The following is a 17,339-nucleotide window of genomic DNA, read 5'->3' on the forward strand; positions in this document are numbered from 1 at the left end:
TTCCTTGGTATAAAACTAGCAACTGACCTTGCCTGAACAATTTACACCACCTTCAAAGCCAAGATGGTGCAGCAGCATTTCCACTTCCTTTGGTGACTGGGTAAGACAAGCCTACCACCACTCATTCTCACCACATTCTACAGGGGCGTCATCAAGAACATTCTGAACAGCTGCATCACTGTTTGGTTTGGGAGCTGCAGCATCTCTGAACACAAGGTTCAATATTGGGAGGTGCACACAACAGAAAAGATCACTGGGACCTCTTTACCCTCCATTACAGACATCTTTATTAAGCACTATATCTACAAAGCCTACAGCATTGTAAAGGCCTACCCCCAATCCTGGTCTCTTTGTCCTACTTCCATCTGATAGAAGGTATTGTAGCATTTGAACCAGTTCTGGCAGGTTCTGCAACAGCTTCTGCTCCTTGACCATCCTCCTCCCCTCAAATCCTCTCCTAGTTGTCTATCTACTGTATATCCAGGACATTTGTTAATACTGCTGTCTTTATCATTAGATGAAGTCATGTTTAAATTATTTATTGCCATATATTTCAAATTATTACTATTTACATATTATTTATTCACTTATCTATTAGTAGAGCAGAGTAGAGTAGGGCAGAGTTTTGTTTTACTTGTCCTGTGTTATGATATATATGTACTATTTGTGTATATGTTTTACTGCAGTCCTGGGGAGCATTATTTTGTACCACTGCAAGCTACAATACTATGTATGGATGATATGACAATAAAGACACTTGACTTGACAGCATGCACTGTCACAAATTAATGACATTCAATGTGTGAGTCTTGCTTGGGATTTGATCCTCAAACTTGACTCTATAGTTCAACTCTTATAACAGTAAGTTGCATTGTCAAATTACAAAAAGTCTGAATTATCGTAATCTGCCCATACTCTGTGTTGATATGAAATGTAGTGATTTACTTCATGAGGTAGAAGTATATAATAAACAACAATAATTGTGTCCGATGTGTGAAATATAAAAATATGTGCTTCAGTTTAAATGTTTAAACTCTAAATATCCCAAAGAAGGCTAGATCTCTAGGAAAAGATCGAAAATCAAAAATAACATCATTTTTATAATTGCTGACCTTGAAATAAAATAATCTAAAAAGATATCCCACACCCTTATGTTTGAAATTTGTATTTTTTAACTTACTGGGAGTGGCTCTTAGAGGGCTAGGACTGCTAGTAAAGAATCAAATATAAAACATATTCATCGTATTTGTGATCAGCAATCTTGAAATAGAATAAAATGACACTCCATGTGCCTATATTACTGATTCCCATTTTATTTTGAAATTTTATGAAAATAAGTGTATTTGACCCTATGTATTCAGTTAATGTGGCATGCACAACTTCAAGTTATTCTGATGACTTTTGCTGAAGACACTTATTGGTTTACTCTTTATCATAAGGGTGTCATTTTCTTCACAAAATATGGTCTAAAATACCCTAAAATTAGTATTTTTCAGGCAACCAGATGAGTCGGGAGGAAAAAGCTGAAGTGATGTCAAAGCACTCATAAGTAATTCTTTTTTAAAAATTGGGTTCTATTTTGCATAATTGTTTAGTTATGTCTACCTTGACTCTTGAGATTTCAGGGGCATTGATACATAGCATACATAATCCCATGAAGCAGGCAGTTCCAATGCATTTTTAAACTTGCGTAGATATATTAAACTGAGAAAATTGTCTTTCTGCGGGGCACAGGAGTTAGGATGACAGTAAGGATACTGTCAGGATACGGCCAGACCGCCAAAATATTGACCCATAAAAAGTAGCCATGGGAGAATGCAGCCGATTTTACCTATTCAAAATGGCCGATTCAAACCAACGGCTTTTCTTTGCCCGCTCTAGGCAGCGAATTGTCTCTCAGTTGTGCTGAAAGAGTGCGGGAAGACATGTAGGGCGGAGTCATAAGCCGTGTGATAGCTCCTGTCGTAAACAGAAGATGGTATTAGCGGAAATCGGATCCGAAAAAGTACGCAGCTGATGGAGCGGGAAGGAAAAAAAGAAGCAAAATATTAAAGTAGGTAATATGAGAAATGCCCGGCCCGCCCTGTTTCGTGTAGCCAGCAATGAAGGACAGAAAACTACTCGGACTTTCCGGAAGGTAAGTAAAAGAGAAACTCTCGCGCGGTTTATTTTTATTTTGTTTCAGTACTAAACCTTTTCAAGTTTCCCCCCCATCGTTTGATTGTTTTCATTTCTTTTAGAGTTTGAGAGCTATTGGGAACATAGGAAAGGCTGCTGTAATGGTTGAGTTTTTATAAATGCCACAATTTTTTAGAATGATATTAAAATTCTGCAAAATACATTCTGTACAGTCGTCATATCCGAAATATTACATTAAAAATGAACGACTTAAATTTAAGTGGAAACGATTTATAGGTTACGTTTTGATATTTTTTTGTTTTGAGATTACCGGTTTCTCCGGTTGGCTATATGTGTGCTTAGCGCATGCGTGTTGCTGTACGGCTCATCGAGTGTGTTTTGTGCCGTATTTAGTATCTAGTAAGACGATGAAAAAAGCGTGCTTTACATTATTATATTAGTTGGATTCTAGTTTAAACGGGACTGATTTTAAAGCATTTCTCATGGGATGAAGAGTTCATACTATACATTCAGGTTCGTTATCCAAATGAGTATAACATAATTACTGTGTATAAATCTGTATTCTTTGTTTAAAACACGTGTGCAGTACATTAGGTGTAGACCTATGCGTCCATCCATCAATTTTCTAAACCCGTTGTTATAGCACCAAAAAGCAAGCTACAAACCAGTCTAGAGTGAGATATCAATCTGATGCAAGTCGCAAATATTTGATCACATCTGGACGATTTTGAGATGCTGTTGCACCTAAATACATGTTTTTGGATTGTGGGTTTGAGGACACTAGAAATAACTTTTAATGCTGCATACTAGTATCCAAGCTGTAAACTGAACCATGGTGCAAGCACTAAATTATGGGATGCTAATTAATACTATGGTGCACTGTCCTATTTCTTACAGTGCATAAAATAAGAATCTTTCCATCCAAAGTAACCAGTTACATAACAAGTTCTTATAGTTTCTAATACATATCAGTGAATGCAATTTTTATTTTTTGAGCTCAACAAAGTCAAGTAGATTTTCGTTACTATTTCTGTTATTATTCAATGATTGTAGGGGTCACATAATTTATGATAAACACACTTCAAACACATATTTGTTTTTGTGTTAACTTTCAAAGTATTATTTATTTATATAATAAAAGTTTATTTTTGTGCATAAACATGTTTGCAGGAATTACTAATTTAACATTATATGATTTTTGTGTCATAAACAACATAGATCATAATGAAATACCATCAGTTTTTTTAACATAAAAAATATTTTTGGGTGGAATATTCCTTTAAATTGTTTGATTTTTAAAAATTATTTTCCCCATGTGGTTTGTTGTGATGGCCAAATAAAAATTTTAATCTCATTTCTTCTTGCAGAACCAAGCTACTAAGTAAATATTCAAATATATTTGAATGTAGTTAGAAGTACTAAGTTCTACTACTTTGTATGTTAATAATATTTTTGCTTTTTTTGCTCATGGTGCATCTGCCAAGCACACATTGCATGTAATTCATGTACTGGTGTAGTCTGTTCATGGAAAACTGACATGATTGTATTATGATATTTCCCTCTGCTTGCCCTTTACCTTTTTTCTTCTGGGATAAGTGTACTCATCAGGTTGGCCTATTATCACACATTAAGATTAACACACACATCAATAGATATATGCATACACACAAACCCTAACCACAAAAGTACCATATGAAACACGAACACACATGCACGTTATTCCCTAGCACTTTAACCTACACAAGTTCAGTATAAAACAGGCACAGTTTGCTATCCCTAGTATTCCAAGAGACTTATTTATCATAAGCATTTACAATGTGTGGTGTCTTAGATATATCTTAATTTATCATAGGGACAAAACAATGTCTTAGAAATATCTCAGACATAAATATTACTTTTGGTCTCCAAGAATATATACCAACATACAAAGGCTCAACATTGTTGGCTGTGGGCCAGTTATCAACCAATGAATGTATTAGTTTAACACACTGTTCATTATTGGACACAGCTCTTTGTCCTCAGCTCGATAAGCCTTACAGCTTGGATCATATGGCACTTCTTCAGTGCTCTAGGTGCTCAAAAAATTAAATTATTACTTCAGTCGCTCTAGGTATGATGAAGTATAGAAAGTTAAAAACCATGGTATTTATTAAAGAACAGTAATACCAGTAGAAAGACAACGTGGACAGCAAAGTCAGGAGATATATATAAAATATTAGTCTTTAGGAAGAACTTGTGAAGATTTAAAGATGTCAAAGAAGATGATTGTCAAAGGTTGGCATTGATTTAGCAATTGATATTCATGTAATGCTTTAGCTGACAATGGGATGAAAGAGGCAGAAAGTTGCTGGTGCTCTCTTCTGATGTCACTCTGTCCTCTTCTGATGTTGCTCGCTTCTCGTTGTTTAGTCTGTCACATTTCCATGGGAATTTCGCAACACGTGATTCTTGCATACACGTGATTCTTGCATACACCTGACTGGCTGGCTGTCAATATGATGGATGAATTTGCTTAAACTCTTTACTCTGTTTGAGTACTTCTGTTTCCCAAACAAAGTTTTTGATGTTTTAAGAACTTTCCTGTCCCAAGCTGTTAACCAATTTATTCCTAGGTGCAACAGATGCATGCGTGCTTTGATTACAAGTACAATTTAGGAAAACGGGATGCTTTGATGTCCTGCCTTCTTAAGTGTTAAATTTATCTTGTCCATATGAGCAAAGTATTTGTTTTATTTTTTATTTATTTTTTATTAATTTTATTACAATCCATACAAAGCAATCAAGTTTTTACAAAAAGAAGAATTGAGTTAAGAACAGATCGATCCCCACCCTGAGAGAGAGAGCAAGCCAAACGTGTAAAATTTAAGGCTTGTAAACATACCTAAATTAATAAATTCTCTGTGCTTTATAAACTTATTTTAAAATACTACTGATTAGATCCTGCCATGTTTTGAAAAAGTCTGTACAGATCCTCTAACTGAGTATTTGATTTTTTCCAATTTCAAATAATATAACACATCGGTTTCCCACTGACTTAAAAGAGGAGAGTTTGGGTTCTTCCAGTTTATCAGAATAAGAGTGTAGTGAATGCAATCACAATTTGTTTGTCCTTCTCCACTTTAAGCCCCTCTGGAAGAACCCCAAACACAGCTGTTAATGGGTTAGGAGGGATTGTGAGTCCAAGGCTGTCTGAAAGGTAATTAAAAATTTTCGTCCAGAATAATGTTGATTTGGTGCAGGACCAGAACATGTGACCCAGTGAGGCTGGGACTTGGTTGGATCATGCCCTGGAAACATTTTGGAGAGTTTTAGTCGAGACAGATGTGCTCGATATATAATTTAGAGTTGTATAATTGTATGCTTTGCACATATGGAGCTCGAGTGAATTCTCTGCATTGCTACTTTCCACTCCTTTTCTGATATATTAATTGAGGTCATTTTCCCAGTGTCCTCTTGGATCTTTGAAAGGAAAGGGATTGTAAAATGATTTTATATATTGTAGAGATGGAGTCCTTGAAATTGAGCAATAATTTTTCCAGCGTGGATGAGGGTGCAAGATGAGGAAAATCTGGAAGGTTCTGTTTAACAAAGTTCCTGATTTGAAGATAGTGAAAGAAATGTGTAGCTGGAATGTTAAATTTGGAATGTAATTGTTCATAGGATGCAAAGACGTTGTCTATATAAAGATCTCTAAGCAAGTTAATTCCAAATTTTTCCAGATATTAAAACTGCATATGTTTGTGAAGGTTGAAAGAGGTGGTTCTCTTGCAGGGTGCCACAGAAGAAGCTTCTCCGTCTTAAAATGCTTTCTACATTGGTTCCAGATTCTAAGTGAGTGGAGCACAATTGGGTTATTAGTGTATTGCCGATAACGTGTGTTTATTGGAGCACAGAGCAAGGAATACAAAGAAGTACTGCAGGATTTTACTTCTATTGCGGTCCATGCCTGTGTATGTTCTTCTATTTGTGTCCAGGTTCTTATCGCCTGTATATTTGCCAGCCAGTAATAAAACTGGAAGTTAGGTAGAGCCATGCCGCCTTCTGCCTTTTGTCTTTGTAGGGTCGCTCTTTTGATGCGTGGATGTTTTGAATTCCAAATAAATGAGGTTATTGTTGAATCTAATTGCTTAAAGAATGATTTATTAATGTATATTGGTATGTTTTGAAATAAAAAGGAGCTTAGGAAGAATATTCATCTTAACAGTGTTAATTCTTCCAGCTAGTGTGAGATGAAGGGTTGACCATCTATGCAAGTCTTGTTTAATTTTTTCCATGCAGACGCTAAATTTTGTTGATAAGAGCTTTATGTTTACTTGTGATGTTTACCTCTAGGTATTTAAACTGTTCTGCAATGATAAAAGGTAGGGTGTCTAATCTAATATTATATGCTTGAGAATTCACTGGAAAGAGTACACTTTTATTCAGATTAATTCTGAGACCAGAGATCTTTTGAAATTCTGTGAGTGCTGCTAAGACTGCAGGCACAGAATTTTCTGGGTCCGATATATACAGTACCATGTCATCTGCATATAATGAGATTTTCTGTTCCAGTCCTTCTCTGCTAATCCCCTTTATCTGATCAGTATTTCGACAATGTATTGCCAGTGGTTCAATGGCAATTGCAAACAGCAGCGGTGACAAGGGCATCCTTGTCTTGTGCCACGCTCTAGTTTAAAGTAGTCTGAGCAAATGTTATTGATGCAAACTGAAGCTTCTGGGTTAGTATACAGTAATTTAATCCATGCACAAATGTTCGGGCCAAACCCAAACTTCTCCAAAATAGTAAAAGGTATTTCCATTCAATCATGTCAATGCTTTTTCTGCATCCAATGATAATAATATTTCTGGGGTGTTTGATTTAGTTGGTGAGTATATTACATTAAACAGGCGTCAAGATTTGAAGATAAGTGTCGGCCCCTAATAAATCCAGTTTGGTCTTGTGATATTACGAGGGGAGCACTTTCTCCATCCTTCTAGCTATGATTTTAGAGAGTATTTTAACGTCGTTATTCAGAAGTGAAATTGGTCTGTATGATGCACATTGTAATAAGTCCTTATTTTGTTTTGGAAAGACAGTGATTAGTGCTTGGCGAAAGGTTTGTGGAAGAGATTGGTTATCTCTGGCTTCTGTAAATGTTGCTAATAGGAGGGAGCTAGCTGAGCGAGAATTTCTTGTAAAACTCTGCAGGGTAGCCACAGGGCCTGCTGCTTTTCCACCTTGGAGTGACTTTATAGCATCTAGTAATTCTGATAATGACAGAGGTTTATCAAGTTCCTCCACACTAAAAGCGTCAATTTGTGGTATCTGTAATGTATCCAGAAATGCATTAGATTGTATATTGTCTTCTTTAAACTCAGTAGTATATAGGGATTTATAGTAGTCTCTAAAAGTGTGCATTATATTTTTGTGTTCATGATTTTATCTCCGTTCGTGTTAGTGATTACCGAGATTGCGCTATGCACTTCTTGCTTGTGAATTTGTTGAGCTAAAAGCTTATTAGCTTTCTCCATGTTCATAATAATGATGTCTGGATTTGTAAATTAGTTGTTCAGTTTCTTTAGTTGTCAAGAGGTTTAATTCTGAATGTAGAGCCTGCCTCCTCTATGTAGAGTCTCGCTTGGTAGTCTGGCATGTTCTTCATCTATTTTAGTAATTTCTTTTTATCTCTGCTACTTTCTTCGCTTCGGATTTATTTCTGTGGGAAAGATATGAGATAATCTGTCCTCTTAAGAAGGCCTTAAGAGTTTCCCAGAGTATTCCTGCAGAGATCTCGGGGATGTATTTGTCTCTAGAAAGAATTGATTTGTTTGGATATAAATTCAGTACAATTCTCGTCAGCTAATAGAAGCGGATTGAGGCCATCTGGGTGAGTGTATGGGGCTTAGTAATTTCAGCTCCAAGATCATAGGTGCATGGTCCGAAATAACAATAGCATCGTATTTACAAGATTTAATCTTAGGCAAGAAGTTATTATCTATAAAGAAGTAATCAATCCTTGAGTAGCAATGATGTACTGGTGAGTAGAAAGAATATGTTCTTGAATTTGGGTTTAAAAACCTCCAGGGATCTGATAAGTTGTGATCAGTTATAAACTTTGTAATTATCTTTGCGTGTTAGTTGCCGCTCCCCTGTGGAGGAAGTCTTATCTAAAAGTGGATTTAAACACAATTAAAGTCCCCAGCCATTATAAGTTTATGAGTGTTCAGATTGGGAATGGATGCAAATAAATTTTGTATAAATTCCTTATCATCAACATTAGGTGCATAAACATTTATCAAAATCATTTTACAGTTAGATAAGTCTCCCATGACCATACATATCTCCCTTCAGGATCCAATACTACATCTGATGCTACAAATGGTACTGTTCTATGTATGAGAATTCCCACCCTCTAGTTTTCTTTGTAAAACTAGAATGGAACATTTGGCCAGTCCAGTCTTTTTGCAGCCGGAACTGATCCTTGCTTAGTAAGTGGGTTTCCTGTAAAAATACTATTTTAGCATTTAGACCTGTTAGGTGAGAAAGTACTTTCTTTCTCTTTAATTCGTGATTCAGGCCTTTAACATTCCAGCTTACGAAGTTAACTGTCCCATCATGGAGACACTGATTCTGAGTTTTTGATGTCATTTTATAGTCTTAACTGGAAGTGAAATAGTTTAGGTCTTAATTTCCTATTCCCCAAGAGTTGTTGCCATGCAGCTTATTATTACATTGATAGTTATAATTATAAAAATTGAGAGGATAGATTAGGTATAGATCAAGCCTGCTCTCTTTCTCTCCCCCCCTTAAGTTTTTGCCTCCCCAAGTGAGGCTAGAACCCACTTCACGCAGTCCCAGTCCTCTGACATACCCAGAGACAGAGCACGTCTTTATCATTTACCGCCATGACTCACTATTATGTATCAGAATAGTCCCGGGATCAGCTTTCTTAATTCATTTTCTGCTTCTTCCTTGCTAGCGAAGACATAGAAATGACCTTGCCATTCCACTTTCAGTTTTTGCCGATACAGGAGGCTGTATTTGACACTGGCTTGCCGTAGCCGCTGTTTAATATTATAGAAGGCTGAGCGTTTAATAGCTGTTGCTGGAGAGAAGTCAGGGAAGGTACGAATGTGGTTATTTTCATATATAATATCTTCCTTGTTTCTGAGGAGTGCCATCACCTCTAGCTTAAATGATAATCATTCAAAACGAACTATAAAAGATCTTGGTCGGGGTCTGACGGTGTTTGATCCGCGTATGCGGTAAGCCGCTGCTATCTCAGATTCTGCTTTAAAGTCGCCCCCGATTATTTTTGAAAAAAGTTCAGCTGCGAATTTCACAGGGTTTGAACTTTCTCGATTCTCCAGCAGACCTTCAATTCTGACATTATACCTTCTACTCCCATCTTCTAAAGCAGCCAGTCTGTCTCCAAGTTTTTCTCCGAGTTTTTTGCATTCGGAACTGACATTTACTGCTCTTTCCTTGGCACTGGCAGCTAAATGTTCGGCAATTTCAATCCGATTCGTGAATGTCTCCTTGAAATCCTCAAATTGATCAGTAAGCGAACTCAGTTTAACCGAAGTTTTCCTGAATGCGTTCTTCAATTTTTCCCAGCACCTGTCGAAGCTCAAGTTGCACCTCTTGACGCAGCCTTTCATTTGCCTGTTGGAATTCCTGTCGCAGCCTTTCATTTGCCTGTTGGAATTCCTGTCGCAGCCATTCATTGGCCTGTTTCATCTCCTGTTTCAATTCCTGTTTCAGTCTCTCAAGTGCCTTTGCCGTTGCTTTCTAATTAGCCTTCTCGCTTTTCTTTATATCTTGCGTGAGCTCAGCGAGCAACACCTTCAGTTCAGATAGTTCAATTGTGCCTTCTTGTACCGTAGATGAAGCAGCAGACTTTGCTGAAGGCTCGCGAAATTGCATAATTGAAGCTGCGGACTTCCCGGCCTTTTCCAGTTTCAGGCAATCTTCTCCAATCGGCGAGCTATCCACCTCTGCACTTACGATCGCACCTTCGCTCCCCTTTTCGCTCTCAGCTGACGACGATGTAGCGGACCGTGGTCCCGAGGAGTCTGTGCTTTCACCCATCTGATCTAGGTCTGTCTCTGATAGGCTGTATCTTGAACTGGGGCTTGCTGATCGCAGCTTGGATGTAGCTTTAGTTTTCGATTCTTTCGAACCCCCCTTCTTGTTGGCCATGTTTATATGTGCTTACATATACTGTAGCAGTCCCTCTCAGGTTGAATAAATACAGGATATCTCAGAGTAATAAGCAAATAATATGAAAAATAGCACCACTGCTAGCGGAGCTCCACTTCAGACGTCCATCTCTCGCATCGGACGAGACCAAAAGTATTTGTTTTAATGTGATGCATTTTGTTAACTGTCCTTTTAAGATTAAGTTCATTTTTGTTTGTTTGAGCATAAAATCCACGACACTAGAATGATCAAATAGAAAAGTGAAAATAGAACACTTCACATGCCTGTAATGCATTTACAAAACCCATACAAAATTGCTCATAATTACTTAACACTAGAATTACCAGAGCCAACGAAAAAACTCGTAATTCCAGCCCACCTTAAATCCCTTCGCACCTCTCCATCAGCGTCTTTTGTCTTCTGAATGTGTCGATAAGCAGCAAGCAGCCTGCTATACCATCCCCCCCACCGCCTCAGAACGGGCAAGAAGTTCTCCCAAATCTTGCCTTTGATTATCTGGGAGTGAGCTACCCAGAATTGTAAGGGGAATAATTTGATGTGTGTTTTGTGTCTACAAAAATCTATGTAAACACATCATTAAAACAGAAAAGTTTTTCATGTTTTAGTAATAAATAACAAAATGTAGACATGAACTGTATATGTGAAGGCTGATGGCCAAATATTAAATAAACACTTTCACAAAAGGTGTAAGTAAGATACTACTGCTTCTGTGGTGCTGTGGTTAGAGCTGCCGACTTATAATCCAAAAGTCGTGAGTTCGAAACCAGCTCCCGGGCAAATTTACTATTTAGAGTAGTGAGCTGCTCTTATTGTTAATATTATACAATAAAAACATACATTTCATTTGTGTCTGTAACAGCCAGTGTAAATTTATAGTATATGTAAAAACTAGCGTTTTTTTCCCCCACTTTTATTCTCTCGGTCACAATCACGATACAACACCCACCCCTGCCCCAGATCTGACGCGGTTACTTTTTATCTGAAACTGAGAATAACTGTAGATGTGAGTGGTGTTTTGAGACAATGAAACTGGAAATTCTCTGATCTGGTGGATTAAAAGCTGACATACAAACGCTGGTGAATCTACCTTCTTTGTATCTCACCGTCACTTGAATTTTTTTTTATTTGGTTTATTGAGTGTTCCTGTTCACGCTGAATTAGTATGCGCCTTATGGTCCATGATGTCAAAGCCGCACTGACAAAAAAAAAAAACAGACATAGGTATACAGGTGCTGGTCATAAAATTAGAATATCATGACAAAGTTGATTTATTTCAGTAATTCCATTCAAAAAGTGAAACTTGTATATTAGATTCATTCATTACACACAGACTGATGTATTTCAAGTGTTTATTTCTTTTAATTTTGATGATTATAACTGATCCACACACAAAAGCACTATATGCAATCATCAGATTCAAATTTTAACAGTTCACACACAACCAAGGGCCGTCCTTTCTACATTTACAACATGTTTACCTGTTGCAATGTACACACTTCTCTCTGTGCTGTGGTTACTATTACACTGGAGGGACTGGGGAAGCGGCAGTCTTGGAACAGAAGCTTTTGCGATGTTGCATCCTCTTTTGCTTTATCCGTTCCCTTTTTTCACTATTTTAGGTCATTATTGCATTTGAAGTAAAACTGAAAAAATTGTTGTGTTAGTGTATATCCTTAGTAAGAAATTAAATCATGTAATAAATACATCTCACTTAATGCTTGGTTTGTGGAAATAAGCATTGCTCTACTCGACTAAAACTGAAAAATGTTTGTCTGTGCCAATCGTAATTTTCAGAGTAAACAGTAAACAATTCATGAATTGGTGGCAAAACTTAGTTTTCATCCTCATAGGTAGATGCCCTCTGCATACTCATGATTTTAAAACGGGTTTACTGAAATGTCAAAAACAACTCTGAATATGTAAGCAAAACCTGAGGTGTCAGAAGGTATATACTGTATCTGATGCTTTATTGTCATTTCTAGAGTCAATCGCTCAGTCACTGTTAGGCTGGATAGATGGCAGCCTGTATAATATCCATAACTTAACATATGCCTACATACTGGAGCATATTGCTGTGTGTCAAACCCCCCCATGTATTATGTTATGTACGTTAAATGTTATTGCATTCTGAATCACTTAAGTCCAGTACTTCTAGAAAACTCTGACATTGATTTATTTTGTCTTTATTGGATATATGAATGTTTTATGTTTTTGTTGGCTGGAACAGAATAAATTTCCACCTGTGTGGAAAAAGAGGGAAGCTATACCCTCTCCACAGTTAAACTCCTGATTGTAATAATACATAATATAAGTGAAGAGATTTTTAAACGTTGTGAAGTCTGAGCTACCAAGTTTACATTTTAGTGAAAGTAGTCATTTAGTGACTAACAACTGAGTTGACATGAAAGGTAGCTGGTACACTGTTTCATATGTACAAGGACTGAAAATTGTTTTGTAAATTTAGTAGAGCCTAGATATATAGTAGTAGACAGGAGTGTTGCAGCAACTCCGATATGGCAATGTTGTTTTCCTGAGAAATTAAAATTGGCTTTGACATGGGGTTTAATAATTGAATATTTATATTATGTTTTATTGTAGGTGTTTTTTTTTGTTATGACTGCATAATTGACTGGCAATACATTTATATTAAGTTGGCTGGGAGTGACAAATGTTTAGAGAAAGTAATTCTGCACAGGCTTAATTCTTTTTTTTCTCTCTTGCATTTCTTTTATAAATAAAGAACCTTAAAATATCAGATAGGACAAATACTTTTTAATGTATTAAACATAACATTTATTAATTTACTAAAAGGTCTTATCCAGTTATTTAAAAATCGCAGGTGTTATATGGGTGTTTTGGTGTTTTGTTATTGTTACATGGATAGATTAATTAAAATTAGGGCGCATGACAAGTCAGTGATAATAATTAAACTGTCAGTTAGGGCTGGTGGTTATGGACTTGATACTGCAATCATTTTGATCCAAATTGTGATATTAGATATTTCCTAATATGTTCTTAAAACACCTCAAAGATTGAAGATCAGCACCATATGGACATGTATATATCATACATATTTTCTATACCTGGTACATTATATTGTCTCACAGTAAAAATGAGAAATATTAGCAAAGGAAAGTTTTTTTTTTTCTTTTCAAAATAAAACAATTTTATAAATAGCTGCACCTTAAAGAAACCACTCAAATAACATGTTTTTCCCCATTTTTGTTTTATATCTCCTTTACTTATTTTTAGGCTTCCACTGTATGTATTGGTTGTTTTGCTGTATCTGCCAGTCAGTAGACAAAGCTCTTTATTTATTACTATGCTAATTTCATCATGAAACTTGTACAAATGTATATTATGCACATATTGTTCTATGATTTACATCTTTTGTAATGTATCCAAATTACAAATTTGTGTGTGTGTTTTTTGTTGTTTATAACAGTTTTTTTGATATGTGTGGCTGTTTTTTGTAAGTCACTGATATGAGCACTGCTTTTGCCAGCCAAGCATGTCATATTTTGTATTCAGTTTTCTTAACAGCCTTTTGCATCATTATTTTTGCATGATATACATAAGTACTTTATGTGGCCAGCACTAGGTAAGAATCTGTAAAGGGTGGTAATATTTTCTTGGGTACAGAGCCGTTGCAGCCACCCAGCAAGGCTTTAATTTCACTTTCAAAATGGATAAACCATAAAGTGACAACTATCTGGTAATACAAATTCAGTCTTTTATTTTATTTCCCTATTGCTAACCTTGCTCATAAAGTAGTATAACTGTAAATTTGACTTCCATTAATCCTGAGAGATTCAAAGATTAACAGGGCAATGAATGCACTATGTGTTGGATTCCATTGTTGTAATTAGCTCATTTCACTTGCTAAACAAATGAAATTAAAATGACCAGTAATGCTGTTCCCTCCAAAAATGAACATTGAATAATTCACACAAAAGAAAATTACAAAGGCTGCTGGTTTTATTCCTGTTAGTAGCAATTTAGTATAACAGCAGAATCCATATGAAATGAACAGATGATGGATTGCGGTGTAATGTGAATTACTGCTTAGTGTAGTTATTTGTCCACTGACAAAGTACAAGTATTTATTTACAGGGCTGAAGTGAAGTAGGTGAACAGTAGGTTTTGCAGTAAGTCATTGCAGGGTTAGTCTGCTATTACAGTATACAGCGGACAGCCAAACCTTGTGGGACTTTGCTTAGCAGAGACCAATTTTACCTTAGCAGTGGGTGGACTTCTTGCAGGTACCGCACATGTCTGGATGGCATCCTCATATTGAGTAATGTGTTTTATCTTTATATGTTGTACTGCATGAATTGACATCCAGGGAATTAAACAAAAAGCAGTGCTAATTCTACCTGTTCTAATCTCTTCCTCTGCTGGTGATCCTTGCTCTGTTCTTTTCATGCTCATCAATGCCAGGCAGCATGGGTGGAGTTAATGCAATTAAGCTTAGAAAGAGCAATGGAAGTTTTACAGATTTTATTTAAAATTCTGAATAAGTTATGGAAGATTAAAGTGCTGAACATTGTGTTTTTGATTTTTGCATTTCTATTTTTTTTTTTAACTATCGAATTTAAATGAAAATTTGACATTACCCAACCACGTAGTCAATTTATTTTTTATAGTCTAATTCATTAAGCTCTTCACTTCCTGTGTTTCTCAGAAAATACTACTTTGGACTTGGAAGCTTATGCAGGTTTAGTGTCCTATAATATTTGGTTAAGATTTCTTTTTAGCAGGTAATGTATTACAGATGTGGATGTTCTTTAAGAATGAAATAATAAAGCATTATAATACCTTTTTTAATACTGTGTTGTGAATATTAGAAATATTTAAAAATGGGGATTTCTAATTCTGTTTCATTTGCTCTGCCTTTTTAGTAATCAAGTTATTACAGATTTCTTCAGACCTAGCAATTCTCCAGGTAAGTTGAGCTCTTCAGTTCAATGCCCCCATATTTCATTACCTGCATTGAGTCCAGGCCTGTATTGATATACAATGTAAAACTATTGCTGTTGCTTGCTTACTTTTGATAATTCATGATCTTAGTGTATCAGAGTGTTAATTTTTCACATTAGTGAAACATGCAGGAATTTTGCTGCACTCTGTATGTATGACAGTAAATTTGAACTTAGAATTCAACCTTTTTGCAAGTCCATTTAGGTTAGGCAAAGTTTTTTTTAAAGAAATGATTAATAGCCTAAAATGTAGTGTATTGATTAGAAGAGTTGTTGCATGAAATTAAATTTACGGTATATAGTAGGTGTTGGATCACAAATAAAAGTGGAGGCAATCATTAGATGAACCAAATTTAAGCTATAAACTGTGTACAGTATTGTGATTCTTGCCTGTGTTTTACAAGTTTGGGGTAATTAGGGAAAGAGTGAAATTAGGATGTGAATGGCTGCAATGAGGCACCAGCACAAATTTGCTAGGCATAGTAACAGAATGCTTGAAAATTTGTATGGCTGCACCTTCTTGTGTACCATAATGTTCTATGAACACAGTCCACTAGAAAAAAGAGAAAAACATTTCCAAACGTATAGGGCATGTTAACAGATTGTCTTGAGAGCGAGTTCCTTTGAGTTCTCGGGAGAACTGTGTGGTCTGGTGGGACCTGAATGAATGAGCAGTTCTGAGGATCTGTTTGGATGTTTTCTTTAAGAAAATCTACACATTTTATGGCACTCCACCTTACCTTTTTTGTACTTTAATGAATTAAAATATACATGTTTCAAAACAAAAGGAAAGGGGAAGACAGATTGATTGGCTGATTTACTGAACTCTGGGTCACTTCACCCCTTTATCTGGTTTTGTTCAACTATGCATATCAAAGCAGATTGAATGATGCAAATACATTTGAATCCTGTTTTATATTTTAATAGTTGTCAATATGCTATAACAATATGACTAACGAAAGTTTTTATGCTTGAAGGCTTTGGTAGAGGTCTGTAATTATATTGTATCTTTGTATTTGAAGTATTTTATCTATAGCCTATTAACACACCTCCTTTATTGTACAGTAGTGAATAATAGCAATGCATTATTATGAATTCTAAAACGTATTGCTAATTCGCCTCTTATTCATTTTAGTTAAAGAGCGAGCTGTACTTGAGTCACCAAAAAGCTGTAACAATGAAGCAAAGGAAAGTAAGCATACAAGTCTCATATCATTGCCAAAGATGGCTTCCGAATATACATCAAACAGAACCCCGGTAAAATCCAGAAGGAGACCTAGCTTGATGAAACAGACAACACCATCCAAGAGTCCCATCCTTGAAGCATTTGGGAAGACAGTCAAGCTACAAAAAACTGAAGACATGGACTGTAAAGTTGCAAATGTCACTTGCAAGTACTCAATGCCTTGTGTAGTAGTGAAAAAGCTGTTCATGACTGACCCCTTAACAACTATCAAGGTTGAAAAAAATGATTCTGTTGCTTCCTGCCTTTCAAATAAGAAGGAGGAGGTTTCCAAACCTAGCCATGCTGCACTGCACAGAAATAAAAACAATAAGAACACAGAAAGTGAATTGGCTAATGGGGATAGCACAAGAAAAAACTCCTTTGGCAACAAGGACAATAACTTTTCTTGTGTAAAGACCAGACGTTCTTCTGATTTAAGATTTTTGGAAACCTCGGATAAAAGCTCTAGAAAACAGCTGCAAGGTTCACAGAGTTCAACATTTCAGGTTTCATTGAAATCATATTTAAAAGAGAGGGAACAGAGGAAGAAAAAGCAAGAACAGAAGCATCGTGATAGAGCAAATTCATGTTCTCCTCACTCTTTAAACAGCTTCTGCATTTCAAATGTAAGTTCCACTATGGCTAATGTTTCAAATGTTTTAAGACAAATCTAGTATTTTGCAGTTTATGACAGTGAGAGATGTTTGAAAAATATTTTGTTTAATCTACAGTAGGTGCTATTGCCTGCATTTCATAGCTGCCTTATATGTTTGTGTCCTTTTTGCTCTGAGAA

General features: G+C 36.1%; 1 protein-coding gene across 1 annotated transcript in view; it reads left to right on the forward strand.

The window, feature by feature from the left end:
• The first annotated feature begins 1,933 nt into the window (after positions 1 to 1,933).
• Positions 1,934 to 17,339, forward strand: part of slf2 (SMC5-SMC6 complex localization factor 2) — a 62,842-nt gene continuing 47,436 nt past the window's right edge. Inside the window, exons 1-3 of the mRNA XM_039775405.1 lie at positions 1,934 to 2,137; positions 15,244 to 15,287; positions 16,457 to 17,172. Coding sequence (XP_039631339.1) covers positions 2,103 to 2,137; positions 15,244 to 15,287; positions 16,457 to 17,172 — 795 coding nt within the window. The 5' untranslated portion in view covers positions 1,934 to 2,102. The remainder of the gene's footprint in view (positions 2,138 to 15,243; positions 15,288 to 16,456; positions 17,173 to 17,339) is intronic.

Source organism: Polypterus senegalus, chromosome 1, assembly GCF_016835505.1.
Source record: "Polypterus senegalus isolate Bchr_013 chromosome 1, ASM1683550v1, whole genome shotgun sequence".
Classification (NCBI taxonomy): domain Eukaryota; kingdom Metazoa; phylum Chordata; class Cladistia; order Polypteriformes; family Polypteridae; genus Polypterus; species Polypterus senegalus.